Source organism: Bufo bufo, chromosome 6 (assembly GCF_905171765.1).
Source record: "Bufo bufo chromosome 6, aBufBuf1.1, whole genome shotgun sequence".
Classification (NCBI taxonomy): Eukaryota; Metazoa; Chordata; class Amphibia; order Anura; family Bufonidae; genus Bufo; species Bufo bufo.
In genome coordinates this window covers 284,738,158-284,754,342 of record NC_053394.1, presented here as the reverse complement: position 1 = coordinate 284,754,342, position 16,185 = coordinate 284,738,158, and the positions used below count along the sequence as shown (strand labels likewise).

General features: G+C 44.8%; 1 protein-coding gene across 1 annotated transcript in view; it reads right to left on the bottom strand.

Moving 5' to 3' along the window:
* Nucleotides 1-16,185, bottom strand: part of PLCD3 (phospholipase C delta 3) — a 101,331-nt gene that overhangs the window by 15,221 nt on the left and 69,925 nt on the right. Inside the window, 5 exon segments of the mRNA XM_040436596.1 lie at nt 10,968-11,100; nt 11,625-11,791; nt 11,876-11,992; nt 13,016-13,145; nt 13,455-13,538. Of these exon segments, the coding sequence (XP_040292530.1) occupies nt 10,968-11,100; nt 11,625-11,791; nt 11,876-11,992; nt 13,016-13,145; nt 13,455-13,538 (631 nt within the window).

Sequence of the window (16,185 nt, the reverse complement as noted above, 5' to 3'; positions counted from 1 at the left end):
TTTAGCGACAACAGGACCTCTCGTCCCAGAGGCCACCCAGCTTTTGACCGGCTCCACAAAATTCGGCCCCTCATAGACCACCTTAACACCAAATTTGCAGATTTGTATACCCCTGAGCAAAACATCTGCATAGACGAGTCCCTTATACATTTTACCAGGTGCCTTGGCTTCAAACAATACATCCCAAGCAAGCGCGCCCGGTATGGGGTCAAATTGTATAAGCTCTGTGAAAGGGCCACCGGCTATAAGCACAAATTTTGAGTCTATGAGGGTAAAGATCGGACCCTGGAGCCGGTTGGTTGCCCTGACTACCTGGGGAGCAGTGGGAAGACAGTCTGGGACTTGGTGTCACCCTTATTTGGCAAGGGGTACCACCTTTATGTGGACAATTTCTACACAAGTGTGCCCCTCTTCAGGCATTTGTTTTTAGAACAGATTGGCTGCTGTGGCACCGAGCGACCTAGTCGCTGGGGCTTCCCCCAACAGCTCGTTACCACCCGTCTTACAAGGGGGGAGAGGGCTGCCTTGTGTAACGAAGAACTGCTCGCGGTGAAATGGAGAGACAAGCGTGACTTTTACATGCTCTCCTCCATTCACGCAGACACGACAATCGAAATTGAACGAGCAACCAGTGTCATTGAAAAGCCGCTCTCAGTCCACGACTATAATTTGCTCATGGGAGGGGTGGACTTCAATGACCAGATGTTGGCTCCTTATTTACTTTCCCGCAGGACCAGACGCTGGTATAAGAAGGTGTCTGTATATTTAATTCAATTGGCGATGTACAATAGTTTTGTTCTCTACAGTAAGGCTGGGAGAACAGGATCCTTCCTCAAATTTCAGGAAGAGATCATCGAGAACCTCCTGTATCCAGGAGGTTCCGTGGCCCCATCCACCAGTGTAGTGAGCCGTCTACACGAGCGACATTTCCCCAGTGTCGTTGCTGGTACCTCAAACCGACCGCCACCCCGAAAAAAATGTTGTGTCTGTAGCAGGAGTGGAATAAGGCGTGACACCCGCTATTTCTGTACTGACTGCCCTGACCACCCTGCCCTATGCTTAGGGGAGTGTTTCCGGAAGTACCACATACAGGTACACTTAGCATAGGGATTGCATTACACAGGACAGGCACACAGGGCTGTTAGGGCCCTTTCACTCACAGCTGCTGCAAACCTCTCCTTTCACCTGGGACAAAGTGCATAATGTACTTCGCCACATCTCTGGGCGATTTGCGCTTTGCACATTGTCCCATGGGGAAGGAGAGGTTTGTCCTATAAAGGTAAAAAATAAAAATAAATCACCGGTAAGCAAAAAAGTTAATGTTCTGTTCAAAAAGTTAAATAAAGTTTATAAAAGTTAATGTTCCGTTCAAATGTTATATAAAGTTAATGTTAATAAATTTATTGCGTTGCGGACTGTTTTTTTTTTTGTTTTTTTTTTACCTTCTAGGTGGACCAACCGATGAATGAGCTGCAGCACTGATGTGCATTCTGACAGAAGCATTGCGCTGCTGTCAGATTACACAAAAGTCGGTGTATGCGGCGCTGCAAGACGAGATTTCTCCTCTGCAGTAAAAAAGATACGTTTGCCGAGGCATATGAGCTGAGGGGCGGTGTTCATATGCTTTGGCAAACACTTTGTATATAAAAAAATAAAATCCTGGCAATGATTTATTCATCCACATCGATTGATGTGAATGGAGAAATCGGGTTTGCCAGGGCATACGAGCTAAGTGGGTTTGGATGTTGGGCGGAGCTCCTATGTCCTGGCAGACGCCTTTCCCCTCCTTTTTTTTTTTGGCGCAGATTTTTTCATCCACATTGATCGATGTGAATGAAGAAATCTGTGCCGTTCATTTTTTCTTTCAGCCCAGAGGCTAAACGGAAAAAAAAATCTCATTACCCGTATGCTCAATATAAGGAGAATAGCAGAAACTCCTAATGCTGGCCATACATGTAATGATTGCGAAGACCCTCAAATGCCAGGGCCGTACAAACACCCCACAAATGACCCCATTTTGGAAAGAAGACACCCCAAGGTATTCGCTGAGGGGCATATTGAGTCCATGAAAGATTTAAATTTTTGTCCCAAGTTAGTGGAAAGGGAGACTTTGTGAGAAAAAACAAACAAAAAAAAAATTTCCGCTAACTTGTGCCAAAAAAAAAAAAATCTTCTATGAACTCGCCATGCCCTTCATGGAATGCCTTGGGGTGTCTTCTTTCCAAAATGGGGTCACATGTGGGGTATTTATACTGCCCTGGCATTTTAGGGGCCCTAAAGCGTGAGAAGAAGTCTGGAATCCAAATGTCTAAAAATGCCCTCCTAAAAGGAATTTAGGCCCCTTTGCCCACCTAGGCTGCAAAAAAGTGTCACACATGTGGTATCGCCGTACTCAGGAGAAGTAGGGCAATGTGTTTTGGGGTGTCTTTTTACATATACCCATGGTGGGTGAGAGAAATATCTCTCTAAAATGACAACTTTGTATAAAAAATGGGAAAAGTTGACTTTTAGAGAGATATTTCTCTCACCCAGCATGGGTATATGTAAAAATACACCCCAAAACACATTGCCCTACTTCTTATGAGTACGGAGATACCACATGTGTGACACTTTTTTGCAGCCTAGGTGCCCAAAGGGGCCCAAATTCTAAAGAGCACCTTTAGGATTTCACAGGGCATTTTTAACACATTTGGATTTCAAACTACTTCTCACGCATTAGGTCCCCTAAAATGTCAGGGCAGTATAACTACCCCACAAGTGACCCCATTTTGGAAAGAAGACACCCCAAGGTATTTCGTGATGGGCATAGTGAGTTCATTGAAGTTTTTATTTTTTGTCACAAGTTAGTGGAATATGAGACTTTTAATCCTATTTAATCCTGTTAGCATAGCAGAGCTGAGAGGGTTTCCTGCCATTTTCATGCTAAATCTTGCTGGAAACCAAGACTAAGTCTGTAAACCATTTGAAGAAAGGTTTATGCAAAGTAAAGCTGCAGTTGAACTTCATACAAAGTCTGGTTCGTCTGGCAACGCCTGGGGTTCCCGGATATCCAGGTAGGAGCATCGTGATAAGTGCACAGCCGCACCTAGAGGGACATCTTAAGCCAACTTCATACCACTCTGGCATTCCTACACCTGGGTTCCACCATCACCTTCTACATGGTGTCATGAAAAATTACATTTATCTTATCTTAAAAGGACCCTAGCCGCATGTCGTGCGTTGCAAGTGGCGTCACGAACAGTATCACCTGTGTGCCCCTATACTGCAAGGACTACAGAGGATCTACTTTAGTGCCTGTAAAACCCCCTACAAGAGACTTTATTGCATTTACTCACTGCTGGAGAGTGAATCTGCAGCGATTGCAGCACTGTGGCAAAACAGGGGTTAATTGGCCATCGGCAAAACAGGGGTTAATTGGCCATCTTGGAGTTGGACCTCATGTAGTGAAAAGAAGACACCTACTCAGCAGAGGGTAGGGAACCAAAGAGCCCACCTTCACAGAGGAACCATTTTACAGCAGAATGAACTAAAATGCTTAGTACAAGTTCCCAGGAGGACAAAGAGGAAGTGAAGCGGCATCCATCTTGGAAAGGGGAAAATGCAGTTCCTTCTTCCCTGGATCTGAGAATCAACCTCCAGAGGTCTGAGTGAGTACTTCTGAGGAAAATAACCTTGCTAAAGACTGTCTGGGACTATTATCTGCTTGCCAGAGCATTGTATTCTCCAAAACTGAGCAGTTGCAGCGACTCTTAAAGGAGCCTGACTGGCAAGTTACAGGGAGCTGCGCTCCAGGAGGTTAAGTCCTGGCCTCGGCCAGAGCGAAAAACAGCTGAGCGGATCCTAGATCGACTCAGTACCACCTTTGAAACTAGGACCGCCTCTGAACTTAAGATGCGCTTCTTTGGGAAACGACAGCAGTCAAAGGAGACTTTAAGAGACTTTGCCCTGTCCCTGCAGGAAGCCCTGCGGGCAGTTATCCATGTGGATCCCCGTGATGCTGAGGGACAGGAGCAGACCCTCAGAGAGCAGTTTATTAAAGGTGTCCTCGACGAATCCCTCAAAAGTCAGCTGAAGATGCTTTCAGCTCAGCACCCAGATACTCCTTTCTTGGATTTTAAGGAGCTTTCTATTGGCATCCTGGAGAAAAATCCCAATTCTGAACCTCCTGAAGACAGGAAGGCATGGCCCATCCTGTGACATGCTGCACACAGCCAGATAGCGGAGCGTGGGGCTCAGGCACCTGTCCCAGATGGTGTCGCAGCCCAGACTGCTCAAATCTCCCTCCTAGCTGAGAATATGGAGAAGATGAGGAAGCAGCTAGAGCGACTGGAACAGCAGCCCAAGGTTGGGAAAGGGACTACTACACCAAGAGATTGTCCTACATACGGTCCACGAGAAGATCGACGTCGGCCGACTGGTAGGTTGTCAGACCCTGGGTATCGAGACACCAGAAAACGTGTATGCCGACATTGTCAGAGGCCTTGGACACACCGAAAGGGACTGCTGGCAGTTAAATGGGTAGCCCCTGAGGCAAAGGACCGCCCCTCAGGAGGAAGAATACTAGGTCCCAAAGATCCGGTTTTCATGCCTAGATACGTGGGCTCCCGCCACGTGGTTGAAGTTACCATCAATGGAGTAATGTTTTCTGCTTTGATTGATACCGGTTCTCAAGTGACTACCATCCGCCAATCCACACTTGAAAGATGCCAGAACGGAGCCCAGCTGACGCAACCCCCGGAATCCTGGCTCCACACCATAGCTACCAATGGCCAACCAGTTACAATATTAGGCTATTGGGAACCTACCTTACAGATCGAAGATACCGAACTCCTACACCAAGGGGTAGTTGTGATTCAGGTTCCGGAAGATGACAATTGCCCTGTGGTCCTGGGGATTAATGTACTCGACAACTGTTACACTGAAGTGCTGGAAGCCTTAAAGAAAAGCCTACTGACCGCACCCTGTGTGAACCAACGCGTCATAAACCAGACTATCCAGGTGCTAGCTGCCCAACAAAAATTCAGCAACCGACAGGGTAAAATCTGGCGTGTCCGCATCAAGAATGCTCAGCCTATTAGACTCCAGCCTGGAGCAGAGACCCTGATATGCTGTAGGGCTTGCATCGGTGTCCGACGTCAGGATTACCCAGCCCTTGTGGAACCCCTGCAGCTACAAGATCATACCCTTGTCCTAGTCGCTAGAAGCTTGGTTACTCTGTCACGCAGAAATGTACCCATACGCTTGGTCAATCTAAGTGGATGAAGTCGTAGAATTAAAAAAGTACTATCCAGTGGCGAGTCTGTATCATGTCCGTCTGCAAGATGTCTTGGATCCCCCTACTGCTGCTGCACAACAATCTCTACAAACAGCAGGTGCAGCCAAAGACCTGGTGGGCCGAACTACATATTGGAGATGCCACCACCTGTGCAGAACAGGTCAAAGTTGTGCTGGACTTAGCCAAGGAACACCACCAAGTCTTCAGCAAACACCCCCTGGACTATGGTCAAACGAGTCTAATAAAGCACACTATTCCCACCAGCACTCATCTTCCAATCAAAGAGAGATATAGGCCAGTGCCTCCAGCCCTATACCAGCAGGTGAGGAAGATGGTTCAGGACATGAAGACAGCCAATGTCATCCAGGATAGTCACAGACCCTGGGCTGCCCCTTTGGTCCTGGTAAAGAAGAAGGATTGAACCAACCATTTCTGTGTGGACTACTGCAAGATCAACAACATAATGCACAAGGATGCGTACCCCCTGCCACGAATTGGAGAGTTTCTGGCAGCCCTGGGATCTGCTGCTTATTTCTCACCCCTAAATCTGACCAGTGGCTATTGGCAAGTTCCCATGGCACCAGAAGATAAAGAGAAAACAGCTTTCACTACCCCAATGGGTTTGTTCAAGTTCATCTACATGCCATTTGGGCTGTGCAATGCCCCTGGGACATTTCAGAGACTCATGGAGAGATGTCTTGGACACAAAAACTTTGAGACCGTATTGCTGTACTTGGATGATGTGATTGTGATGTGATTGTCTACTCAAAGACCTAAGAAGAGCATTTACAGCATTTGGCAGAGGTATTCCAGACTCTGACCCAATATGGATTGAAAGTAAAGCCTTCAAAGTGCCACTTGCTAAAGCCCCAAGTGCAATATCTGGGACATGTGAGTGTGGAGGGCGTGAAACCAGACCCTGATAAGATAGAGGCAGTACAAAGTTGGCCCGCTCCTAAGACCGTCAAAGAGGTCAAGAGCTTTCTTGGATTTGCAATTTACTATCGGAGATTTATCCCACACTTCGCTCAAATTACGGAGCCTATCCAGGAGCTTTTGAAGGGTTATCCCAAAGGTTGTCAGAATGCTAAGATACTGGTAGAAAAAAAATTAAAACTTACAGAGCCACCAGTCCTGGGCTACCCTGACTATGGCCTGCCATTCTGCCTCTATACTGACGCAAGTAAAGGTTTAGGAGCTGTACTATCTCAGACACAAGCTGGAACTGAAAGAGTCATCGCTTATGCTAGCAGGTCTTTATGAGAACCGGAGCAAAATGACCAGAATTATAGCTCTTTCAAATTGGAATTCCTAGCCTTGGTATGGGCTATAACTGAGAAGTTTAAAGATTATCTGGCGGCCACACCTGTCACTGTCTACACCGATAATAATCCACTGGCTCACTTGAACACTGCGCGTCTGGGAGCTCTAGAGCAAAGATGGGTCTCTAGACTGGCGAACTTCAACTTCACCATTAAGTACCGGACTGGCAAAACTAATCACAGTGCCGACACCTCGTCCTGACTACCTGCCCAGAAGGAACTAATTTCTAAAGATGAACAGTGGGAAGATGTGAAAATTGTTGCTACACAGAGAGGACCAAGTGGTAAGTTACAAGCAGGTCTAACAACGCCAAGGGTAACCTGCTTCTAAAATGTGAGTTAAGAGGGGATTAGCCCTCATGGGAGCTATGGAAGGTGGGCTGGTTCCTCCTCCTAGTTCTAGATGTCCTAAGGCCTTGCACGCAGCCTTAAGGAAATTTTGTAGCTACCTGTACAGATATCAAGGTGACAAAGCGTAAAGCATAATTAGATCTTGGTGTTGGAAGGGAGTACAGGATTAGGCCACCCTTCTATTTGCGAGCGTTTCATTGCATAGTGGCGGGATTACAGAGTGAAGTCACTCCCGAGCTTTCTTTGGTACTAGAGCTCAGTATATTCAGAAAAAAGCCAGTAATGAGCGTTTTTTGCACACCTTTTGGTTCTTTAGTTATTACAGAGAGGGAAAACAGAATGCATACCCTATTCATACGGGCAGAGACCTTTTGGTAGCCGTTGCTTTATCAATTAGTAATAGTACATAGTTTAATGCAGCACCTTAACTTTTACTTGGTACCCTTAGAGCACCTCCTAAGCACAAGCTGAGAACGGCTTGCCTCTTAAGTAAGGGGGAATGTAACGCCCCGAGTGGCATTACCACACTTACGCCCTGCTTCTATCTGGGTATGCAATCTCAATGTCATTTTATACATTTATTCCAGGTCCCATATATTGTGCATTTCCTGTTATGCATCTGTTTATGTTCAAATGTAATGTGCCTGGTTCACCAGCAGGTGGCAGCAAATATGGCAGAGCAGTATGTAGAATAGAATTGAACCTTCCAGTCCATTCTAACCCCCCCCTGTGGAGGAGTGGGAGAGTCCCATGTCCTGCAGGAAGGGTGGGGACCAGCTAGTTCCAGTTAGTTCTAGCTCATTCCCTGCTAAGGTAGCAGGTGTGCAGTGCTGCGTCCCTCCTGGACATGTGTTGCCTACGCCAGCCAGAACACCTTCAGTTCTGCTGGAACAGAGAGACTACATCTGGAAGTTTCATTAGCCAGGAAGAAGTTGCCCTGTGTCTTGCCATAGAGTCAGACAAAGAGAGCAGTTCCAGCAGAAAGCAAAATGAAAAAGTTCCTATTTAATCCTGTTAGCACAGCAGGGCCAAGATGGTTTGCCTACCATTTTCATGCTAAATCTTGCTGAAAACCAAGACCAAGTCTGTAAACCATTTGAAGAAAGGTTTATGCAAAGTAAAGCTGCAGTTGAACTTCATACAAAGTCTGGACTCAATTTATTTCATCATCCTCTCTGCCACCTATTCACCCTATTTGCTCTGCTTCGTTCGGCAATGCCTGGGGTTCCCGGATATCCAGGTATGAGCATCGTGACAAGTGCACAGCCACACCTAGAGGGACATCTTAGGCAACCCTCATACCACTCTGGCATTCCTACACCTGGGTTCCACCATCACCTACTACATAGGGGGACTTAGTTCCTCGTTGCTGAAATGCAACTGGTGTCACGAAAAATTACATTTATCTCTTTATCTTAAAAGGACCCTTGCCGCATGTTGTGCGTTGCACATGCTCCTAGGAGTAGTCATGTAACCTACAGACATTTTGGACCTCTGAGTCCTGGCAGTACACTGGTTGGGTTCATAACATAAGGACGTGTGTACACCACGCTAACCAATGAATGTTTCACCTGGTGCTAGTCCTGAATCCTGCTTTATGGGATACTCGATGTATGGGAGGACACAGCTGACCTTCTCCCTGTACCTACAATTAGATGAGTTTTATTTTCATTAGTTGTGACTTCACTCAGCGATTGGCTTGGTGAGGTTTAAAAAGAAACAATGTATGATTGGTAACACTAACCCATGGAAGAAGCCTCTGGGTGAAACAGCGTTGGGAGGAAGTGGCAGGACATCTGGTCGGTATCACTACATCTGCTTGCTTCTCTATTCAGTTCTTTCACTAGTTCTAATAGTTGTGCCATCATTGGCTTTACATGTTATCTATCTAGTTTATGAACTGCGTTTATTTACCATAACCTTATGTTACGTTGCCATCTTGTGTCCACTTGGGTGAATGTCAGTAGCCACATATCCTTTCTGATGATTTTATGTATTTTCAAGATGAATTAATAAAGTATTTATATTACTTTGTACAAGGTGTTTTTTCCCCCGTTTATTTTGGTGTTCCCAATATAGTTTATGCACCTTCTTTTAACTTTTTGAAAAGTAGACCTGATCAGTATTACACTGCCAGATCATCGCTAACAAGTGCTACTAGGAACGCTCATTACCGATGAGTCAGTGAAATAAGTGTCCTTGTTTCATCTGTGAAGATGTCTGTGATTTTCACGAACCCATAGACTTCAATGGGCGCGTTTGGTCCGCATCATGGACCAAAGTAGTGCATGTCTCCGCGGTCAGTAAAAAAATACCGATATGTGAACAGACACACTCAAATCAACAGTTACATGTGCTGTCCACAGAAAATGAGGACTGCACTCGTCAGTGAAAAACAGAAATGTGTATTAGGCCTAATACTAGCTTTACTCTCCCAATTGTACAGTACTGTGGAATATGCTGGTTTTGTATAACTAGTCTTAATGCAAGAAAGTGATGTACCTCACTGATCTCTAGTTACTCTATTCACTGGTCCCTCGGGTCTCCTACCACACGTTGATCCGTTCCTCCTGCCACTTCCAGTGCTGTACTCAGCTATCTTGGGAACTCTCATAGAAATTAATTGAGCTGCCACATGCGTGTGCAACCCGCCTCTCTGTTCATTTCAGGGGGGCTGCAGGGTTACAGGGACCCAGTTCTTGTGATCAGTGGGGGTCCCAGCGCTAGGACTCCCACCGATCTAATAGTTATCTACTATCTTGTAGATAGGATATAACTTCAGACATCTGGAATACCTCTTTTTAAGCAACGTACTGCACGTGATGTAGAAGATATCAGACAGAAGTAAAGAGAGGTCACATGGTGCAGCTCCAAACATTTAAAAGAAAATTTTATAGGGAAAGGTATGTTATTGCAGCATGAAGGCTGGAATAGTCCCTTTAAAAGGACAGCAAAGCCATATATAACCCCCAGTGAAATTAATGTCATACACCTTACATGAATGCCAGGTCAACCATCTAAGTGAGTTCACATCTCCTTTTCTCCATTCTTCTGATCCGTCAGAAGAAGAGCAATAAAAAAAAAACAGGATCCTGTTGCATCAGATGGCATCCCGCCAGGATGAACCGGATCCGGCGCAGCCAGATGCAAACGCAATGTCTTCCGGTCCCATTGAAGTATATTGGGGTCCGGCTGACAACCACCTGTTCTGCTTCCCTGCCATTTCCATCCGAGATTCGTTTTATTCAGACGAAAAAAGTACATGACTTTTTTTCCCATCTAAAAAAATTTAACAGGATCCATTTTTTTTTTTTTTTTTTTTGTTCTTCTAACGGATCAGAAGAACGGAAAATGAAACAGTGATGTGAACTCTCCCTAATATGTATCGGGATGTCGCAACTTTTCTCCCATTACATCTGCTGTTGAGGGGAAAAAAACCTGTCTGATCCTGCAGTCATACTCCTATATGTCCACTACTTCTTACTGCAGGATCAAACTACACAATTTGTAGTTGAGAAACATAGATCTACCAATGCAAAAGATTTACAAAGTTGCTTCACATTTCACTTTCACATTTCACTGGAACAATAAAAATAAAATAGTTGATAAGGTCTTTAAAGGGGTTCTGCACTTTGTCCTCCGGATAGATCATCAGCTTCTGATTGGCGGGGGTCCTACACCTGGGACCCCTGCCGATCAGCTGTTTGAGAAGGCAGCGGCGCTCCAGTATCACTGTTTACCGCCGGCCCACTGACGTCACGACTAGTATCAACTAGCGTGGGTGGGGCTAAGCTGTGTTCACTTGAATGGAGCTTAGCCCCGCCCACGCTAGTTCTCAAATAGCTGATCGGCCGGGGTCCCGGGTGTCGGACCCCCGCCTATCAGAAGCTGATGATCTATCCAGAGGATAGATCATCAGTTAAAACAAAGTGCAGAACCTCTTTAAGTCAGTTCCTGTATGTACATAACCCAATTAATATTCACATCAGCCTGATAAATTGCAGTGTGGGGGTTCTTACCATTATTGAGGATATAATTTGTTTCACTTTCCCTCCTTTTCCCCAAACTGTGAATCTCCACCCGCACAAATGGGTCCACGATAGAGTTTGGATTTTCCTGGTTTAGTTTAGGAAGCTGCTGGGCTGAAATTATCTATTAAAAATATAAACATAAAATTCATTATGGAATGGTCATAAAACAAGAGTACGCTTAATATTAGAACACTTATGTACCATCTATGCAGACCTTGCACAGGTTACGTTCATAATATATTTTTATTAGGCTTGGTGGTCTGGTCAGAGTTGAGTTTCAAACCCAATGAGTCTCACAGCCATTGAGTTAAATGAGAAAAAGATTTCTACCTGCTGCCACCACTAGGAGGAGCTAACTGCATACAGATTTATATAACTCTTATGGAACAAAACCAATCCATATACAGGAAGCTCCTATACTCCCCCTAGTGGCAGCCACAAACAGCTCGAGTTTATTCATCTTATAACACTGATGAAATAACAAGGAATAAAGAAATTAAAAATGAAATTGCCCACTAATGCTACACGTGTCGACTGTTCAGAATCACACCTATTTTACAAGCTCTTTTCCTTTTATGGGTGAAACTGACTCGGCAGGTGAGTTATTTTTCTATAAGTAACCCACGGGGACAACCAGGAGCTCACCCTAACATTCAGAATCTTCAGTCTACTGCTGCCATCCTCTGGATTAAATAGAGTATCCTCTCTACACAAGAATTCTGGTTTCAGGATGTATCCACAGCCACCATTGTCCAGGAAACGCCCCCTGTTCAAGTCCATCTTGTAACCTGCGGTCTGGAAGTTCAGAGCCACTGAAAAACAGAAAGAGAAAAGTGTACAGTAAGAAAAGGAGAGGAAAAGATAAAGATTAATACAGGCATCAAGTATAACCTTACCAAGCTGGCAGCCCGCATTCCACATCTCCTGTGGACTAAAGTTGGAAGAGTTGGCCCTCAATCCGTCAGGGTAAATGCGGCTGAGTTGTCGGGTATTGTACCGAACTAAAGTATTTCCTGCAAGAAGATACATTGTATAGTCAACTGGTACAGTAGCCATAATTCGCTCAGTGTAAGAAAATGGCAGATACTGTAACAGCAATTGCTTGAGGCATGGGCACAGCACACAGGCCCATCTCCATTATGCGTTCAGAGAGAACAGGTACTGGTTGGACAACAATTGATTTGCCACTTTTTTAGTTCTATCAATTTCTGTGAATATCTGGTCAACGTTACAAGAGTCCCCCGAGTTGTGAAAAACTAATTTTAGAGGAAGACTCCAGGCAAGATCTTTACATTGTTTTATGACTAGTGCACTGGCTGAGGATGACACAGAGATGCTCTCAGGCCCTAAACACAGCCTAACAGTCCATCAGTTTATCCCATGGTGTCTCTTTAATTTTGGCTATAATACAGTTGTTTTAATGTCCATGCTATGGACTTGAGACCAGAACCCTTGAATTTGATTAGAACCACAGGGAAGCAACTTGCGAGTTGCAAAGTAACCCTACTCACTTTCATTATGTTGCAAGGTACAGTACAGTAGCATCTCGATGCTGTGATCCTTGGCCATGTGGTATGTGTTGTATCCAAAGTTGCCTTGTGGACCCCAGCTTTAGGCTTCATGCACACAACCATATTTTCAATGCGGACGCATTTATTTCTATGGGGCTGCAAAAAATGCAGACAGTACACATATGTCATCCGTGTGCTGTCCCCATCCATGCGGCTGTGCCACAAATTATAGAACATGTCCAATTCTTGTCTGTTTTGCGGACAAAAATAGCCATTTCTACAAAGGGGCAAGTAAAAAGTGAGCGATTCACAAAGTCTGCATTCGTATTTTACAGACCGCAAAACGAATATGGTCGTGTGCAGGAGACCTTAATCTGGAAAAGCAATAAGGGCAGCCATACTGAGTGTCTTCCAACTTCACCAGAAAGAAAGGTCATTCAACCCTTTCTTGGTTATAATAACAGGAGGCAACTGCTTTTTGGAGCTCCTCATCTGATATCCAGACTATGGGTGTTATCTACTTACCAGATTCCTTCATTACTCTGCGCACCTTGTCCTCACTGAATGAGCTCATCTCGCACACGTTTCCTGGCTGGTCGCGATACTCTACTGACTGGCAATAGACCACCAGGTCAGAGAGCTCCTGTGCAATGTCCTGAATGGAAAGAAAAGGGCAAAAATACAAAAATATCCCACACTGCCCATCAGCATGAGCCCTTTCTACTTCTGCTTTTCAAATTACTCTTTGGTTAAAACAAACCTGTCCAGATCCTCTACAAACGGTGAGCGATGCAGCAGGTATGTTGTGTCTCTAGTCTAATTATACCTTACAGGCCGCTGTCACACCGGTACTGACCATGTCCTTCCAGTGCACCCATTCCTTCATCCCACCTATGGTCTCCATGATTTTGTATCCCATGCCCCACATCTGGATTTCCAGCTGGCTCCACACTTCCACACTCACCATTCTTGTTCTTTCATCCTCTCCAAGTGACAGTCTGCGGTCACTGAGCTTCTTTGATTTCACCAGAATTTTCCCCTTCAGATCCTAAAAATAAAAGCACAAGCTTGTAGTCCAGTCTCATGATATTGGAGGAGAACAGGGGTGCACCACAAATGAGGTGAGGTGAGGCAATTTCCTCAGGCAGCACCAAGTAGGGGCAAGAGGGGGGCAGAAGGGCCATGGGCAATGAGCGCTTCCATTGTGGAAACTCTCATCTCAGGACAGCAATACATTTGAATCTCGCGACAGGGCATGGGAGTGATGTCTCCCTGGCACACCGTTTCCTTTAAAATAGGCTTTAAACCTAGTTCCTGTAGCCTATCAGAGACAGATGTCATCATTATTGCGCTGCTTGAGCCGGGCTGCATACAGCTCAGGGCACAGACTAGAAGAGGTCTGTGTCCTGCACCACATTTCTGACAGCAAAATGGAGGTAAGTATTTGAGTTTATTATTTTTATTTGGCAGCCTGGTGTTGGGCCACAGTGGGGTGGAGGTCGGAGAAAGCACTATGGGGACATAGCATTTTTGTACTGGCACACATTATAAGGGGGGCACTAAAAGGGGGTAGTTTTTTGTACTGACATGTTCTAAGGGAGCAGTTTTTGTACTGACACATGGGGGGGCATTTTTTGGTACTTAGCGCACATTAGGGGACATTTGTTCTACAGGGGGCACTAAACGTTTTTTTTTTTTTTACTGGCACATGTTACATTTTCTATATTGGCACACATAAGGGGGTATTTTTTACTCTTTTATTGACCATATGTAAATTGACATCCATTTCTGATACAATTCAAAATACCAAGAATGAATGATATTCCATTGTCATCAAGACTTTCAAACTATCTATATAACAAGTTATTACTACAAATTACAAATAATAATTACCCACTTCACTACTGGCTATTTCTCTTTGTCCCGGCTGAGTTAGTGTTGTACCCTACTACACCGGTTGAGCCGTGGTTCCTCGGGCAGTTGATAAAGCCTGCCTTAGTCCCGGGACTGAGTATAGAGTATGAGGTGAATCACACCACACTCCCCAGACCTTTTCAAATTTTTTAGGTTTATTGCGATGTTTGTATACCAGCACCATACTGTATATGGTAACATCTGATTTATTTGTGTTTTCCACATGGATAAGCTCGATGTATTGGGGTTATACCACCTCAGAGCGATACATTTACATGCCATAAAGAGTGATTTCCTAATAATGTTGTAATATAATGATCCCAGTTAGCCTCACCCAGAATTCCCAACAGGCAAACCTCAGCAGTACAGGCCACCCGAATCAGCAACAGATCAGATAAGAAAGTTGTCACCTCCTTCCAGAATCTATCAATTGGGCTGCATCTCCACATCATGTGCCAAAAGTCCGCCTCCAGGCCCCCACACCATGGACATGCTGTGGATGATGCCCTTCCCATTCTATATAATCTAGTCGGTGTAAGACATGTCTGATGTATAATATAAAATTTAATTATTTTGTTGTTGATTGCTGGGGATACTTGTAAATGTGATTCTAATAAATCTGTAGCTGATTCTTCTGTAAGTGTGGGTATCAATCATTTCCATTTGTCTATTACAGTAAGGGGATTGGCACTGACCTTTGCTTGTACTAAATGTGAGTAAATTACTGACACTATTCCTCTGGGTCCTTGGGTTTTTACGACCCCTATGAGGGGAAACTTAGAGATCTTATAGTTGCCAGTCGGGAATGTACTCTGTATGGCCGATCTAAGTTGTAAGTATGAGAAGAAATGTGTGCGGGTAATATTGTATTTCTGAGAGAGTGCCTCGAAGGACATCAACACCCCTTGATCATATATGTCTCCCAGAGTTCTGACTCCTGCCAACTGCCACCCGTCCGCCCCCATGACCACCTGCACCTGCGGTAATGATTGGTTGGCCCATAGAGGGACGTCCGAGACAACCTCTGTAAATTGTGATATTCATTTCGCCTCCTTCCATGTCGTTTGAGCCAATTTGTGCAATGGAAGTAATGGTTTCTGGAACTTGGGACGCATCTCCAGAATCGACCATAATGTGTAACATCCCAGATGCCTCTTTAAATAGTATTCTGAAGTGGGAAGCTCCTCGTTCGTATACCAGGATTTAATGAGTCTTAGTTGACCTGCTAAATAATATACGCCTCCCTCTGTTTTAGGCCGCTTTAGGGTGTCTAAACTAAGTTTGGCTCGAGATCTGCCCCAAATAAAAACCCTAGACAAGGAGTCTATTTCTTTAAACACTGATTTGGGTACCTGCACCTCCGAGTGTTGAAAGGCATAAAGGGCGTTCGGAAGTATAATCATTTTGATGAGGTTAATACGCCCTGCCACCAAAATAGGCAGAGTCTTCCAACTTTGAAACTTGTTCCATATATGGTTAGTAAGAGGGGAGATATTAAGTGACATGGCCTGGGTGTGTCTTTTAGTAATATTTATTCCCAGATATTTAAATGTGGCATGTATACTGATTTCTCCCAGTTTATTCTTAAGCCTGAGAACTCTCCGAATTCATCTATCAAAGCCATCGCGTTGCGGAGAGATGTGTCATGCGAGGACAGATATAAAACCATATTGTGCGCGTATAATCCTATATGGACCTCTCTTTCTCCCAGACTCACCCCTGTTATGTTTGTGCTACTCCTCACCTTGATTGCCAGCATCTCAACCGCCAGAGCGGTGACA